The sequence below is a fragment of the Caretta caretta genome, chromosome 14, assembly GCF_965140235.1.
Source record: "Caretta caretta isolate rCarCar2 chromosome 14, rCarCar1.hap1, whole genome shotgun sequence".
Lineage (NCBI taxonomy): Eukaryota > Metazoa > Chordata > Testudines > Cheloniidae > Caretta > Caretta caretta.
The window spans coordinates 16,039,172-16,055,763 of record NC_134219.1 but is presented as its reverse complement, the minus strand read 5'-3'; the positions used below and the strand labels follow the sequence as shown (position 1 = coordinate 16,055,763).

General features: G+C 47.8%; 1 protein-coding gene across 11 annotated transcripts in view; it reads left to right on the top strand.

The window, feature by feature from the left end:
- The window catches only part of LOC125621892 (large ribosomal subunit protein mL38), a 54,883-nt gene extending 39,638 nt beyond the window's left edge, over nt 1-15,245 (top strand). For 5 of the 11 annotated variants that reach the window (XM_075119291.1, XM_075119289.1, XM_048819298.2 and 2 more), the window contains one exon: nt 174-2,539. In XM_075119291.1, coding sequence (XP_074975392.1) covers nt 174-257 — 84 coding nt within the window. In that variant the 3' untranslated portion in view covers nt 258-2,539. Of the gene's footprint in view, nt 1-173; nt 2,540-4,363; nt 6,006-6,816; nt 6,954-8,717; nt 8,898-10,508; nt 10,644-10,740; nt 10,950-11,361; nt 11,435-12,373; nt 12,420-12,916; nt 13,076-13,741; nt 13,879-14,553 lie in introns of those variants that run through there. The other 6 variants (XM_048819301.2, XM_048819302.2, XM_075119288.1 and 3 more) reach the window with 4 other exon arrangements.
- The last annotated feature ends 1,347 nt before the right edge of the window (nt 15,246-16,592 follow it).

Below are 16,592 nucleotides of genomic sequence, written 5' to 3'. Positions count from 1 at the left end.
GTGCTTGCTGTTGCACTCCCCTCTCAAAGCCTAGGCTTTGACTGCTTTTGATACTTCCCTTATATGTCGGTTCCCAAGACAGTGATGATCTATCAGGCATGTGGGTGTCTGTACTCTACCTTCAGGGAGTTCCAGCCACAACCAGTGATGGCCCTTCCCATCTCTCTCTGCAGGACCGGGATTTCTTGGAAGACGAGCAGTTCTTTCTAGAGACCCTGAAGAAAGCTTCCTACAACTTGTCATCCCAGACAGCATGAGGAGTTCAGCCCCATGGGCAGCACTGGGTGAGCTGGCTTTTTCTACGAAGACAACAGGGGATTTTGTAATGTAAAAAAATCCAAAAGTGAATGGATGGAAAAACAAATTGTCAGATACATTCAGCCAGGCAGCAGCTAGTTTAAAAAACAAAACAAAACCAAAAAACCCCTTTGCGTGTGAATTTTTAACTACGTCCGACTGAGAGCCCTACAGCCTAAAGCCTTCCATTACTTCAGCTGTGAGCCCTTCAGAGCCTGAACTGTCTTTTCATTATCTCTCTCTCTTGGTTTTATGCTATTGCCTATTGCCGTCGTGTCGAAGCACCTTCCGCGTACAACAGCCTGGCAATAGCGAAGTCCTTAGGGGTCTCCATGGAGTCACTGGCCCATGTGAGAGCACCTAGAGATCTTCACACACACCACCAGGACAGGTACAGCATGGGCTGAACCAGTGCAAACTTTCCATGCATTGCACTCAGTCATGACCAGCAGGGACCACCTCCTCAGCCTGAGAAGGTAGTTCGGTCTCCGTGGACCATTTATAATTTATCCTGTCTCTTGGCACCTTTGTTGAGAGCCTCAAGTGTGGTAGTGGGTTATGGTGATGTGCAGACTTGTGTGCTGAGAAATGGCCTAAGACCCACCACGCTCATTTCACATTAGCCATGAACCAGCCAGTGGGTGGCTCATCCACTGCTAAGGTTGCCAACTTTCTAATTGCACAAAACTGAACACGCTTGCCCTGCCCCCACTCACTCCAGCCCCTCTCCATCCATTGCTCACTCTCCCGCACCCTCACTCATTTTCACTGCAACCCTATCTGCTGTACCATGGCCGTGTCTAAGGCTGGATGTTGAGTGATAAGGGAAGAGGGAAGGAGACAAGAAGGAACCAAGTTCTCGTGATTTAGGAATAGTTCACTTCACTTTCACTGCATCTATGTGTTTTTGATGCTTTGCTATCTTCCCTCTGCCCTTTCATAGCAATCATAGGCTGGGTTAGAGCCTTGCAACCTAACCTGACCCTAACCCAACAACACCTGACTTCAAGTGCCAGTGTGACACTGCCTGAGGGTACCCAGGGGTGTGAGGCACCTTGCTACCCCTGCCCTTAGCATGAGAGAGCCTGATCTATGCCATAGGATCAGCTCCCCAACCCTGGCCATGGGCAACAAAAGCACTTCTCTCCAGGCCTATGCAGGCCCCACTCTCTCTACAGGCAAGTGCTGGGCACATTCCAACCCTCGCATACCCAGCCCCTATTCCACTGGGGACTTGCAGAATTCACAGGCATGCTGCTTCCACAGAAGAGTACTGTCCAGCTTACCCATGTCCCTTCAGATCACTGCTCCGTTTAACACAGCACAGATATTTTTGTAGTGAAAACAAGTAACAGTTTATTTAGCGAAATATAGTCATGTAGTAACAAGTACAAGTTTTGGAAGCAAATGGTTATATGTAAAATAGGGCTGTAGATTAATCGCAGTTAACTGATGCAATTAACTCAAAAAAAATTAATCGTGAGTAAAAAAATTAATCACAGTTTTAATCGCACTGTTAAAGAATAGAATACCAACTGAAATGTATTAAATATTTTGGATGTTTTTCTACATTTTCAATTATCTGATTTCAATTTATAACACAGAATACAAAGTGTACACTGCTCACTTTATATTATTTTTATTACAAATATTTGCACTGTAAAAATAACTGTTTTCAGTTCACCTCATACAGGTACTGTAGTGCAGTCTCTACCGTGAACGTGCTGTAATTGAAATCAATATATTTGAAAATGTAGACGACATCCAAAAATATTTAAATAAATGGTATTCTGTTATTGTTTAACAGAGCGATTAATTGTTTTAATCGATTGACAGCCCTAATGTAAAATAAAATCATAACCGCATGCTAGAGCCTAGACTGCCATGGCTAGTTACTTGCATGTCTTATAGTATTGCTCACCAACGTTTCTCAGCCAGCTAGGCTGTGAGCCCTTTTGCCTCAAACAAGTCACACGTTCAGCTTGTCTCCTCCATGAAGGGTGTTTTTCTGCACCCTAAGTTACACCACCTCCAATCTCTTGGCTTTAGCTGTAAACAGGATCTCCCCTGCTATTTTTCCTGTGTGCTCCTTTCTTGTCGACTTTACAATCTCTTCAGTAGCGTCCGGCTTAGTCAAGCAAATAGACTTACAGCGTTAGACATGCAATACACCATGACCAGCCAGAGACGCAAACATTTCCTCCCCTCTGCCTGTTCAAAATCTGTTTTTCACCTTCTGGTGGCCAGTTTTAACTTAAGAATATCGTTTTCAGTACAAATATCTCTTAACTATCCTCCGTACGTGCATTTTGCAATGATTATGGTGCCCGATGGGCCACTGGCTCTCGGTAGAGACCTTGCATGCCACCCTTTGGCAAACAGTTATGCATGTACCTGGCCCAGGGGATCCCTTACGCGCTCTGCCAGTTGGCATCAAGAGGTCCCTGGGTCACAGTCAGGTTTGGGTTGAGTCTGAAATACAACCCGATACTCCTGGGCTTGGGTCAGGTCGTCTCTGATCCCCTCCTCCCACCCATAGGGTCAGTGCGGCAGTGGCTGTCTGACCAGGTGGTGCTCTGCCTGCTGGGGAGTGTGTTGATGAGTCCCAGCACCTCTCACTCCACAGCACAGCGAGGCAGCGGTAGGCCACAGGCGTGGCACATACAACGGCTGCTGCGTTCCCTGCCCCGACAGGAGGCAGTTGGAGACAGATCACTGGCCCCAGGTGTGGGGAGTAGGAAGCCCCACCAGGCTGAGCCCCACAGGTGAGGCAGCAGCAGTGCTGATGAAGGTTCAAGGGAAGGGTTGGGTTTGAATGACTCAGGGTTGGGTCAGGTTTGGGTGGCTGTGGTCTAGACGGCTTCAGGCCAGGCTTTAGGCCTGAGCAGGCTAGCAGAGATGCTGTGGGCTGCTGGCAGGTTCCGTACCTTTGGAGAAGAAGCTAGTTTGATTGGGAAGGGGAATTACGTTATTGGGGTTGGTAAAGGCGCATAGAGCCTTCCAATGCTGGGTCACTGCTTCAAATCCAGCCGAGGACCCTCGTGTCTGCAGCATGTTGTGGATTCTCTCTCGGCCACGCATGTTCCGATTAGCCTGGCTTCCTGGTTGCTGATGCAGCATGGGAGGTGTCTCTTTGTTGCCGTCATGAGTGATTCAGTCAAAGAGCCATGGTGCTGCTCTCACATTAATACCAGAGCCGTTCTCCCACTCTGCTGTAAGAACACGATGACCTTGGATAAAGAACACAAGAGCCTCTTAGCTGCTAACGAAGGGGAAGAGTGCTCGCCGTGCCAAATGTTTTCTGCTAGTCTGAAGACAAGCTTCAATTTTCATAACTCTCAAATGCAGCATGTACCCAAAGGGAGAAACTGGTCTCTTTGCATCTGCTCCTCACCACTCCCAGCTTTTGCTTTTATATTTTAAATACAGTAAAATCCAAATGCCTTGTAAGAAGAACAAAAGCCCTAGCCACTGACCAGCAGCTAGCGAAAGAACAGTGCTCTTTCTTTTTCTTGGCTGCTCAGTGGAGTAATTTACAGGGGGCTGTGCATTTAACCACCCTTGTCATGCTCCATTATCATCCATTTGCCAACCCATCAAGGAGAGAAATGCTGCTTATTTGGGGTGCCATTTATGTGCTGAGTGATTGGAAGCAAAGAGAAGCTGAAGATAATGGGGACGGACAGATTCAAATACCACAGATTGGATTCTTATCTCGTTACGCCTGTGTAAATCTGGAGCAACTCAAATTGACTTCAGCGGAGTAACTCTAGATTGGTGTCAGCTCAGAATCTAGCCCTGTGCTTCTGTCGGAGTGAATTAAGGTGCAGCAGGGGACTAAGGGGGCTTGGACAGCGCCATGATCAGCTTCTGTGCCTGTGTGTTATCGATCCCACAGTCTTCGAGTACAGCAGTGGCCCTGGCATTGTTCTGTTAGAGACAAAGAAGGAGACTATTTGGGGGGGATGATTGACCTTTTTGGAGACAAGGCTGGTTTGATTCAGGGTCTAAATTGTTTCTGTGACTCCTCCTCCTGTAATTGAGCTGTTTGTGGTCTTTGTTGCAGAGATGAGCCAGAGAGGATGGCAGGTGCTGCTCTCAGTGATATCAGTGCAATGCCACTGAAGACGGAGAGGTGGAGTCAGTGGTGGAGCTGAGAAAAGAACCCAACGGGCTCATCTAAACCCCTGTGCACCAACACATTCAAATTAATCCAGATGCTACTTTTCGCATCCACCCCCCCCCCGCCCCCCAAATAGTCTCCTTCTTTGTCTCTAACATTCCTCAACTCTGTCTGATTCACACATAAGCTTCTGCCCAGTACAGGAGCCTGGCTGTGACAATTCCCCTTGCCACCTTGCAGAGATTGATGCTCTTGTGTGAGTGGAAGCTTGCCAGCATTTGATGCAGTTTTACTAATTCTGGCCCCGATCCATGGGTGTGGACCACAGCACAGAGCTCCACTATAAACAAAGGGGCTCTCTGCAGGTGCAGGGGGTCTGTCTGCATGGGTCCCATTTCAGGAGCCTTAGTGCATAGTGGAACTACAAATATAACCACAAAGCAGTTAAACTTTGATGCATGGAGAGGACCTAACTGTATCCCCCTTATTTATTTCTGTAATGGGCCACAAGGGAGATGGTTTTGCTCTGAGTAGTTCCTCACACTGCTCCCTTCATCTCAATTGACCAACTCTTCATTTAATTACATCCCTTCCTAGCTCTTTTTATTTCTAATTAAGACAATTTGTCAGGTAATTACAATCATGTTTGTCTTTGAGACACTCAATGACCTGGGCCCAGGGTATCCAAAAGGTTGGAAAGCTCCAGGATGAAGACCATAGTTGTCAATGGCACGCCTCTGGCTCAATGGAATGGCAGGTTCCAGCTTTCCTGTGTCAGAAACTCAGCGTTCTTGGGGGCCAGTCCCAGCCTGTGAAATGAACTGGCCCAGGAACTAAGGACCACCACTCACCTCACCACCTCCACTCCAAGTGTAAGGCACCTGTCTTCTCAAACACAAACCCAGAGCAGCGTGTACATTTAAAAAAAAATCCTCCACAAAATAAAGCCCACCATTGCATACACAGTTCTCCACCGAGAGAGAACAAACTGAGTGTAACAGATGTTAGTCACAGTGCTCAGCGGAAGGCACATTAAGGTGAGAACCTATATAGACGAGGATAGTCTGCAGAGCCTAAATTCCTTCTACTAGGACAATACAAGGCTGTTCTGTTCTAGGACAGCGCTGAATGATACAGTAACAGGAAAGATGGAGAAGACCTTTAGGTCATCCAGTCCATCCCCTCTGCTACTGCAGGACAGAGTGGTACATATGGTAGTGAGACATGAAAAACTAAATGCCACATTGCACATATGCTCACACTGGAGCTGCAGGGAATCCTGCTTTGTGCTGGGATTTCTATGCTAATGAGGGGCCCTGAAATGCACACAGTATTGCACATGCAGTCACATCAGAACCCCAAAGTGGAGGATTACTGCCTCTCAGCTCTGTGAACTGAGGAGTCAAGTAACATGTACTGTCCACAATTGGGACATAAAAACTGCCAGACTGGACCAGACCCATGATCCATGTAGTCAGTCCCGTATCCTGTCTCTGCCAGCAGACAGCATCTGGGAGTGAACCGATGAAGTGAGCTGTAGCCCACGAAAGCTTATGCTTAAATAAATTGGTTAGTCTCTAAGGTGCCACAAGTACTCCTTTTCTTTTTGCGAATACAGACTAACACGGCTGCTACTCTGAAACCTAGAGGGGATGTGATCCGTGTACTGCTTTGGGATGAAGGCAGTATTGCCAACCTCAAGCATTCAAATATCATATCAGGCCCCCAACATTTCATGGGATTTAAAAAAAACTAATAATGGGGGAGTTCTATTAATTTGTCATCTGGTTTCTGAATCTTTTGGTTGCACTCACTTCCATTTTCAAGTTTTTCTCTGAAAAAAAAAATCACAAGGACTAGAAACTTAAAAAAAAAAAAAAGGACAGATTCTCACATGATCACCTGACTCCAGCAGTTCGAGCTTTACGAAATATATCAACAAGTGTGGGATTGGTGATACAATCACAAGAGCTAGCAATGCTGGAAAAGGCACCATCATCTTTACCAAGCGTACTACAGGCAGCAGCTAGTAGCCCTGCTTGTAGGTAAGGTTGCCCAGCAGTTCCCTTTATATAGCAATGAGAATGACTCAACGCTCCTCCCAGGCTCCTGGCGTGGTCTCCACCAGCAAGCCCACTGCCCTTCACTGCAGCCTGCAACCCACCAGCCAAACTCCTCCGGTGAGTAACACGCCAGCCTGCAGCTGTTAATCAGGACCCCATTTTGTAGCTGGCAATCATACTTGCCTTGGTGAAATAAATACATGGCAGCGCTCTGCCTGGGGTTGGAGTGTCTAGTCCTTCACCCCATAATGAGGCTGTACCTGCTTTTTAGGTATATTTTGTAACATTTTTAGTCAGGCACTAGCTTGGACAGCCCTTCCAGCCCCATCTCTCGCAGACGTAATGCGGGGCATGCTGTGCCCCGGTGGGGGCTTCTAGTCATCGGCGTCGCAGCGCTGGCAAAATGGCGGCGCCCATACTGAGCGCGGCGCTGTACGGAATACGGACCGGGCGGGCGTTCAGTACCGCTGGTGAATGATCGCTCTTATCCCCGGAGCCACGCGGCGCTCGGGCCCCTGGGGCTGACTCGCCGGGCGGAGCGGGAGCACGGGGGCTGGTGCGCCCGGGGTGGGGGGCTGAGCTCTCGGATACCTGAGTTCCCGAGATACATATGGGGGCAGCCGCCTGTTCTGGGATTCCGGGGTGGGTGGGCTCTCGGACACCTGGGTTCCCTTCTCCCTCGCTGTGTGTGGGAGGCTTGTGTCCCAGGGTTTCAGAGAGGGGCAGCGTCTCGGACGCCTGGGTTCCCTTCCCAGCTGTCACTCGCTATACAGGGCGGCCATCTGTCCCAGGGTTTGAGAGGGGCAGCGTCTCGGACGCCTGGGTTCCCTTCCCAGCTGTCACTCACTATGCAGGGCGGCCATCTGTCCCAGGGTTTGAGAGGGGCAGCGTCTCGGACGCCTGGGTTCCCTTCCCAGCTGTCACTCACTATGCAGGGCGGCCATCTGTCCCAGGGTTTGAGAGGGGCAGCGTCTCGGACGCCTGGGTTCCCTTCCCAGCTGTCACTCACTATGCAGGGCGGTCATCTGTCCCAGGGTTTCAGAGCGGGGACAGCCCTTTGCACATCTGGGTTCCCTTCCCAGCTCCCACTTGCTGTGTGGGCGGTTGCCTGTCCTGAGCTGCCCCAGTCCCTACCAATGACAGACATGCAGCTTGCTGGATGTTCCGGGGCCTGTAACCCCCTTTAGGGCCATGGTGGCATCAGAGTGCTGGTTCAGTGTGGTGGTGACATCTCTCTGCCTGCTGCAGTGACTGCGAGTGACATAGCAGGAGTGCAGTGGGATGGGGAATTGATGTAGCATCTCAGCACATGGTCACCCCGTTGCTGTGCTGGCCACTGGGGGCTCGCTTCCTTCCTTACCCATTTGTAAAACATGCATAAAGAACGCTGGCCTGTGCAGCTACAAGTAGGGTTCCCACCTGCTCTGAATTTGGGGGGTAATATCAAACTTACTGCACTGATCCCATGGTGTGCTGGATCACCCCCAAAATTACTAGGGGCTGAGAATAAGCAACGTATTTTGATCTTAATATAAATTCAAAGCCCTCCACAGAACTGGCTCAGGTTACTGGAGAAACAATCCATTTCTGCGTGGCCATGACTATCCTCAATAGTTATGTAATGGAAAGGTCCACTTGTAAGCACGAGGAATGGCGCTGTCTCAGCAGCTGGCCGGGACGGTAGAACTTGGTCCTGGAACCCATCGGAGTGTTCACATATTTCGCTGCCTTGAAAACAATTTTTTAAAAGTGTATGTGGGGGAAGAGGGGTAATTTAAAAACACACCAAGGAGGAAAATTTAACCTACCCTTCCCACAAAATTAAACTGCCCAGGTACCATGGTGATGAGCAGAGTGTATAAACCTCAGTAGAGTGTGTTGGAAATGGTAGAAACTTGTCCTTGATATCAAAGTTTGTTTTTTTTCGCACTTTTCCCTTAAGGATGTTAAAGTACTGTACAAAGGTTAATGGACTGAGCCTCACATGCACTGCTGTATATCATCATCTTACGGATAGAGAAGCTGAGAGAACAGAAATTAAGCTTCTGGCCCGAGGCTACAGCAGGCTGGGGGTACAGCTGGGAATAAAACCCAGGTCTCCTAACTTCCAGGGCTATGCTGTAGTCACAAAACCATCTTTGTACTGTTCGTCCAGTCTAAGCCTGCTCTGATCTTGTCTGTCTAGCATGTGATTGTCAGTGTCTTTGGAAAATGAAAACCTCCTGTGTTTTCAGCTGCTCTCTGCAAGCGGGCAGCCCCTCTAGGGCCAATGCCTAATGAAGACATAGATGTCAGCAACTTGGAGACATTGGAGAAATACCGCAGCTTCACTCGCTATTTCAAAGTGGCTGAAAAGGAGAGTAAGAAGACTCACTGGTGGCAAACATACAGGAAGCATATCGCACCAGAGCAAGGTACCCAAGGGGAAGGAGATGAGTTACTTTCCAATTCTGTTGCTGGAGGGAAGGGGGAGCTATTTGTAGGCCAGTAGTTATGCATGTAGCACCAAAATGTGCTCCACAAGGGATTGATCAAACACTTGTGTGGGTAGTAGACCCCTTGCTGCTGTAGAAATTTGCAAAGGCTATGCTCCCTTCAAGGAAACTGACTAGAATTTTCCTCTTAAAGGAAAGGGCTTGCCAGATGCAACTAAATCTTTGTCTTCCTTTGACTCAAAGATTAAGGAGGAGAGTAAGGAAGCTATTTCTTGGGGCTCCTGTAATACAAAGGAAAATAAATTATAAGGTCTCCAAGTCCTCCTTTTGAAGTTTGTAGCTTTTTAGTTTCTAATGATGTATTATATTTATTTTAATTCATAAAACAGGTAGTGAGCACCCACCCTGTGCTCACAGTCCCAGATCCTCAAAGATAGGAGCTGAAATGCCTTTGGGCCTGAGTGCCTTTCCACCACTTAGTTTTCAGTTAACCAAGCCAGATAATGAGCTGTGTTTCACACCTAAAAGTAAATAACCACCTACAAGCATTGTAAACTCAAAATTCCCTTCTTGTAAAAGGCATAACAGCTCATAACCTCTCCAACCCATCCCTTCCCAAATGCTATAGAGCAAAGTCATCTCGAAAGAGCATCTGACTTATTATTCTCATTTATCTAACAATAACCCTAATAGACAAAGATTGAGGGACCTGGTTTTATATAATGCCATAGTGAGGTGAAAGACACATCCAGCTGTCCTTTGTAAGGAGGTAATATTATAAGCCAGATATTGTTTGAGTGCTGTCAGTGTGCTTGGCATTGTATAAACATAAGGAAGATACAGTCCCAAAATTTAGTCTAAATTAGACCTACAGTACAGCTTAGGTGATTGTAAAGCAGGGAGTGGAAATACCCATGGGTGTATCTGTAGACCTGTTTAACGGGCTTGATACTTACTCAAGCAAAACTCAGTCTTAAATGAGCTTCAGCGAGAGTGTGAGGTACTTTTTATAATTAGATGTCTCCAAATCTTTTACAAAGCATTGTTAGATACTGGGGTTGTAATGGTTGCACAGACAGAATAGCCAACACTCATGCACTAGCTCCCCGATTGACTAGAGCATCAGAATCAGTTGTACTGAGAAGTCGTGGCTAACGTTCCACTTGAGTTATTCCTTACGTGCTTTCTGGGAAAGTGCCTTGGGATTTTTATCTTCTACGAGAGACTGGCAGAAGGGACCCTGTTCCATGTCCCACTTGAAGGAGGGCACCTGTAACAGGATTGTGCTTTAGTAGTAGCACTGACAACACTAGATGTTTCAGTGGTATCAGAGTCTCTCATTTGCCGGGCAGCTAGAATATATGGCGTGGACCAAATACTATCCCAGTCTTGTTATGAGTTCCATGCAGGCACAGGGCTCTGTCTGCACAGAGCTCATTGCAGGATCAGGGCTTATGTCTGTAATTCATCTGATTGTTTGTATCCCTCATGCATTTTTGGTTTGTCTGTCACACTTGCCCATGACTGCTGGACAGAAAGAACAGAATGGGGCTTATTTTAGGTTTCTCACTTACATGATTTTGACCTTAGATGAAGAGGCAAAGATAGACATTGGCCTGCCTTACTACAGACCATCACGGGCAAAGCAACTGAAGGAGAGAAAAGAGATATTGAAACAGAACCGCCAGAGTGTGGAAATGGAAAGAGCATCCCGCCTCAGGACATGTATGTACCCTGCAGTCTTGGTTTCCTCTTCTTCTGTATCTGTGGTGGCTTTGACAACCCTTCCACGTATCTCACTACTCCTTATTTGCAATTGCAGTGGTGATTCCACTTGACGAAGTCAAGGCAGAGTGGGAGAAAACCAATGGCCTGTTGCATAAGCAGCGTGTCGCTGAGCACTACGGGATATACCGCGATATGTTTGACAAAGCCATATTCGTCCCCAGAGTGGTTCTGCGAGTAGAATACAACCTAGATGATGAGCATGTCATGCCAGTATATCATGGGAATTTTGTGACGCCCACCGAGGTATCTTATAATTGATCACTAGGAAGTGTGCCCACACAAAGTTTAACTAGCCTGACAGCACAGATGTTTACTTTAAGAGGAATGTTCTTTTACAATGGAAAATCATATGCTTTAGAAATACTTCTAGTTAAGATAAGGAAAGAGCATTACAATGGATTCATTTTTAAATGAAATGGCAAACTTGCTTTTAATAAAACTCCCCTGCCTTTCCTGATGGAAATTGGTTGGTTCTGTGGCAAAGCCAGATTTGATTTGTTCTGTCAGGGCTGTTTTTATTGTACAGGTTATGTCAGAGTGACTAATTCAGATTCTCTGGTTTTCAAAAAGAAACTAATTTTAATGCAAACAATCCTTTGGAGCTTTTACTGGGGATTCTTACGTTCGCGACTGTCTCGTTACATTGCTTATTTAGGCTTCCAGTCCCCCAGAAGTGATATATGAGGCAGATGAAGGCTCCCTGTGGACTCTGCTGCTCACTAATCTGGGTGTGTATCAAGACTTTCAAGAACTGCCTTAAACTGGATGTTTCTATCCTCTTTTTGTTTTGAAAATCTTATTACTTTGGGCTGCGTAACCTGAGCGATGCAGCGGGGTGGTCATTCCGTAGGGATTGTTCAGCCACACCTGCAAAATCACTCCAGAAACTGTACATAGAATGGTTAGAATGGAAAGATCTGCTTGGCAGAAGGTGGTGGAGCTGTATGAAGGAATAGCAATACTCTGCTCCTCTGGCCCACCTTTAATCGGGGGGATTAGTCATTTTGCAAAATGACATGTGAATGCTAAATAGTGTCACAATTTTCTTTACATACACTGAAGAGTTCAGCCTTGCAAAATCTCTGTGAGGATGGCAATACTGTGCCCATTTTTCAGGCAGAGAAATAGAGAATGGTGAAATGATTTGCCCAGTGTCTGACACACTGAAAGGGAAGCCAGGAAAAGAAAGCTGGTTTCCTGACTCCCAATCTTGTGTGTAACTGGAAGACTGTCCTCCTCTGCACGTCTCATACACAGAGCTTTATATTTCCAAAATGTTCTTACCAACATTAACTGATTTCCACAACATCCTTGTGAAGTAGGTAAGTCAGTATCTCTGTCCCCGTTTTATGGATTAGGGAATCGAGGTGCAGCAACGTTAAGTGACTCCCCCATGGTCACGTAGTGAGTCTGTGTCGACACAGAGGTTGGAACTCAGGGGTTGCTGGCTCACAGCCTTGACCTCCATCCTCTGGGGACTTGTTCCAGTTGTTCTTCTGACACAATAAAGGGTTGGTAGAGAGCAGCTGAAAGGTCTGGAGAAATCATCCCCTTTTCCTGTTGGACCTAGGGAATTCTGGCTTTGGAGAAGATCCTATCAATAAGGCAGCAGGCGAACAAATAGTACTGTCATTAAGACATGTTTTTCTCTGTGTGTGTGTGCGCAGATGGACACCTGCGAGACGCTGATTCTGAGTACGTCCACTGGCTGGTGTGAGTATTGCAAACCAATACATCTGTGCAATGCATGTGGATCAGGGACTTCAGCCCCGGCCTCCTAAGCCCTGTGAGAGGAAAAATGATCAAAGAAATGGTGAAAGAGCTTCCCAACAGAGCTTTGAAATGTTGTTGCCACAAAGACAAAATCTGTCAAACATCGACCTGGCTTTTCCCTGATCATCTGGCCTGCGTAGCGCTGGTCAGACATCTGTCCTGGAGCACTGTTAATGCTAAAGCTAGAGTAGTTCCAGGAATGGTTACTGTTTTCTGTTTAGATCTATGGATGTGATTTGCGGCTTCCCTTGACTAGGTCTGTCTCCAGTAGCTGCATGCTTGCTATGACAGGGAATAGCCCACAGCTACACAAGGGGAGAGCAGGCCACAGATCTTCCCACGCACAACTTCAATGCTATGGTTTTGATCAGAGATGGCGAAAAGAAAAGAAAACCAGTCAGTTGGATAATGACTGAAAAATTTCTTGCACTTCACAGGACTAACATTCCTGGCAACAACGTAGATTCGGGGAAAGAGATTTGCCATTACTTCCCCCCATTCCCTGCCAAGGGAACTGGCTACCACCGCTTCGTCTTCCTCCTCTTCAAGCAGGACCAACCAATCGATTTCATTGAAGATGTTCGGCCGACCCCATGGTAACTTTGAATCTTGAATCCCTGTCAGGTTCTTGTGCCCTGTGTGATCATAGCGCACAAAGCTGATCTCTCAACTGAAAAAATCCCGCTGCTCTCTGAAAACATTTTACTCACTGAGATTACTTGTAACAATAACTGACTGTAATTGAAAGGTGATTTCCCTCTGATTCAGCTTGTTTCCTTTGCACTTGGGACAGTGCTGGCTGCATAGTCAGTTTTGCTGTTTCCCTTGCTTATTTATTTCCACTAACAAAACAAATTCTCCGCAGGTTGTATGCGCAGCTGGTCTGTGAAGACACATGATGGTATTACTGCTACCACAGCCTGCCCCATTTCACCCACCTGTTATACCTTTTCTTAAATGAAGGCCCCAGTCCTGCAGGGGGATCAGTATGGAAGACGCTTGCACCTCCATGGCATCCCATTGACTTTGCCGGTAGAACAGGATGTTAAGAAAATGACTTGCCAGATTGAAGTGACAAGGCCAATTTATGTATGGCTGGTATGCTTCCACCTCAGGCTGCCTAGGGAGTTTGACTTTCAATAGCCATGTAGGTTTCTCTCCTGGGGTCTGTTTCTTCTCTATCTCTGCAGAATCTGTGGTGATGCTGGATTGTTAGCCATGAAAAAGAGAGACCCATCCCTGTATTCCTGTCTTGTTTTCAGCCACAGTCTCAAGATGAGAACCTTCAAGACATTTGACTTCTACAAGAAGCACCAGAACGATATGACGCCAGCTGGGCTGGCATTTTTCCAGTGCCAATGGGATGATTCCGTTACTAACATCTTTCACAACCATCTCAGTAAGAAACTCACTTTATAGGGTTACAGGGCAGTGGCTGTTGCATGGGGCGGGGGTCCCCAGTCAAGCATAACTAAATGTATCCTGTAGGAGACAAAGTCATTTGGTAGGACCTGGAGTTGGGAAAGGAGGACAAGGGGATGAAAGCTGTTTGCTCAAATGTCACACACTTGACTTAAATCAACCAGGGCGATGGGGGCTCTCTGTGATGGAGCAGATGAGGGTTCCTGGAGGCATGGGCGTGTCTGAGCGTGGGGTGAATGCTAAGGCTGGTTCTGAATGTCCCCCTTTGGGACAGTTGCTCTAACTGGTTTCTAGATAGCCACGTATCACTAGCACTTTAGTTTGACACTGGGAACATTTACTGTTGAGAATTAAAAGCAGTCGCCTTCTCTTTCAAAGGTTGCAGTGTGCCCATGGCAGTCTAAGGGAACAGCCTTACTGTGGTGGGCTTTGAATCCCATTTCGACTGGGCACTTTAAAATAACAATGGGAGATCACATGGTGGAGAGAACTACACGTGTGTTTTTGATCTATCGTTAGTCTCCCGTTCTGCCCAACGAGGGAGACGTGGCATCTTCAGAACAATGGAGAGTGGGCGGAGCCTGGTGTGTTGGTGTGCAGGGTTAGGTTTTGAGCTGTCTCTTGGCTAACATTCAGCATTGTCCCTTTGCAGACATGAAGGAGCCAGTGTTTGAGTTTGTGCGGCCTCCTGTGTATCACCCCCCTCAGAAGAAGTTTCCGCACCTGCAGCCTCTGAGGTACCTGGATAGGTACAGGGACAGCCACGAGCCCACGTATGGCATTTACTGAGGAGTTTGCCACCTCTCCAGGAGGTCCAGGCCATTGGGGCAGGAATACTCTATCTTCTCCAGATGCGTCAAATGACTGTGCTGTCTGGGATGCTCCATGTCTCTGGGAGAGGGGAGTGGGGACTTCTGGAATCACAGCATTGGCAGTTACCTGGTCAAAAGCCTTGTTAATAGAGAGTATTTATGGCCATGAGAGGGTATCCATCTCCCCTCTGAAGGACTTTGAGCCAGATGCTAGTGGTAGCTGAATGGCCCAGTGTCCTCCAAGGGCACCGTGTCTCATGTCACTGCAGGAGCCAGGGCTCTAAGCATAGGTGTACCAAGGCTGACTCAGTCTGGTTAGCCAGTTCAGATCATGTATTTGTGCAGTGACAGAAAAATAACCTCATCTAAATCCAACCCAGTGATTTGTGCAACCTGGCAGAGGCAGAACTGTCCATCCGGTCCGTCTCCTCTTTCCCCTGCCATGAACTTCCCAGGGCTGGGATCCTGAGCGGCATCCTTCATATTTTCATACAGATATTTAAAAAATCTGAATAAACCCTTTCCAAGCGAAGCTGGTGACGTGACTGGGTGAGAGTCGCTATCAGCTTTGGGGAACCCACAGGGATCCTGCCAGCAGCTAATGCAGCAGTTCGAAATGTATTGGGTTCTTTGTGCATTTCAGGACTGATGGGATCAATGCTCGATGCTGAACGGCAGCCTCTTGCTGCTCTGGACCCTCACTCCCCCGCCCCTCTTGGTCACTGCCATGTGGGAGGAAATGCTGGTACAGCGGGGGTTTGAAATAGAGGTCACATTAGGATGACCAGGCTGCCTCGAGTTTGAGAATGGGAGTGAAGGGGCTGGGTCCTACCCCCAAATGAAGAGAACACAAACTCCAGGTATGGTCCAAACTCACCTCCTTCCTCGTAGGCCATGGACGAGGTCTGTATGTTGTTAGTAGATATGGATCAAAACCAGAACTCAAATCTGCCTGGGTTTGGGCTGAGACCCGTTGGCACGCCAGTGGGTACGGGATGCTTACATCACAGGCAGCAGTGCGTCTGCTGTGTAGATACACGGTGCCTTCCAATCACCAGTACTCTGACTCCAGCACCTATCCCCAACCTTAAATTAACCCCCCCACACACCCCCATAATATCAACACCCCTGCTCCAACTCTCCAGGACTCCAGCTGTGTATTCCCTGCAATAGCTCCTGTTCACAGGGGTTGCCTGTCACTGTATCTGAGGTATCCCTCTTGTTAAAGGAGTAAGAGTACCGACAAAAGACATTTAGTGGCTGAGTATCCGCCCTTCTCCATAACTACTTCTGTGCCACAACGATGGATGAACCAATGGCCGGGCCAGCAGGCTGCCCTGGGATTTCTTCTTTCTGCCGCCTCAGGCAGCCTACAAATCTCTGCTCAGAGTGCAATACCTCTCTGAGGGTGGGACACGGCTGCTGAGGGAGCACAGGGAGTTTATTGGCCACTCTCTGTCTGTATTGGGATACGATTGGCCTGATTTTCCTCTAAATCAAACCACAGACCACCTGGTGCTGCAGGGAGAGTACAGGCAGCAGCTTACTTGATATGTGGGGCGTCTGTGTAGCCTGGAGTCTTGCAGAAATAAGAGCCTCAGAGAGAGGTCTTTAGGGGGGAGAGTGGAGGCCTGGGGGGAAGAGTAGGGAGCAGGGACATAGAGGGGGTAGGTGGGGAGGGAAGCAGCCCCCTGGAGTATGGAGTGGTGGTGGGGGAAATCAGGGACTGTTTATAACAAACTCTGGGTTTTTCAGCTCAACCTCTGCAAATATTGACCCTGGTAGGAGAAGGACTGGGGGTCTCTGTGTACGGCGTTGCCACTGGTTTTGCAAGGGGCAGAATTCTGGCTGGGGCTGGAGCCAGTCACCCTAGATGTCA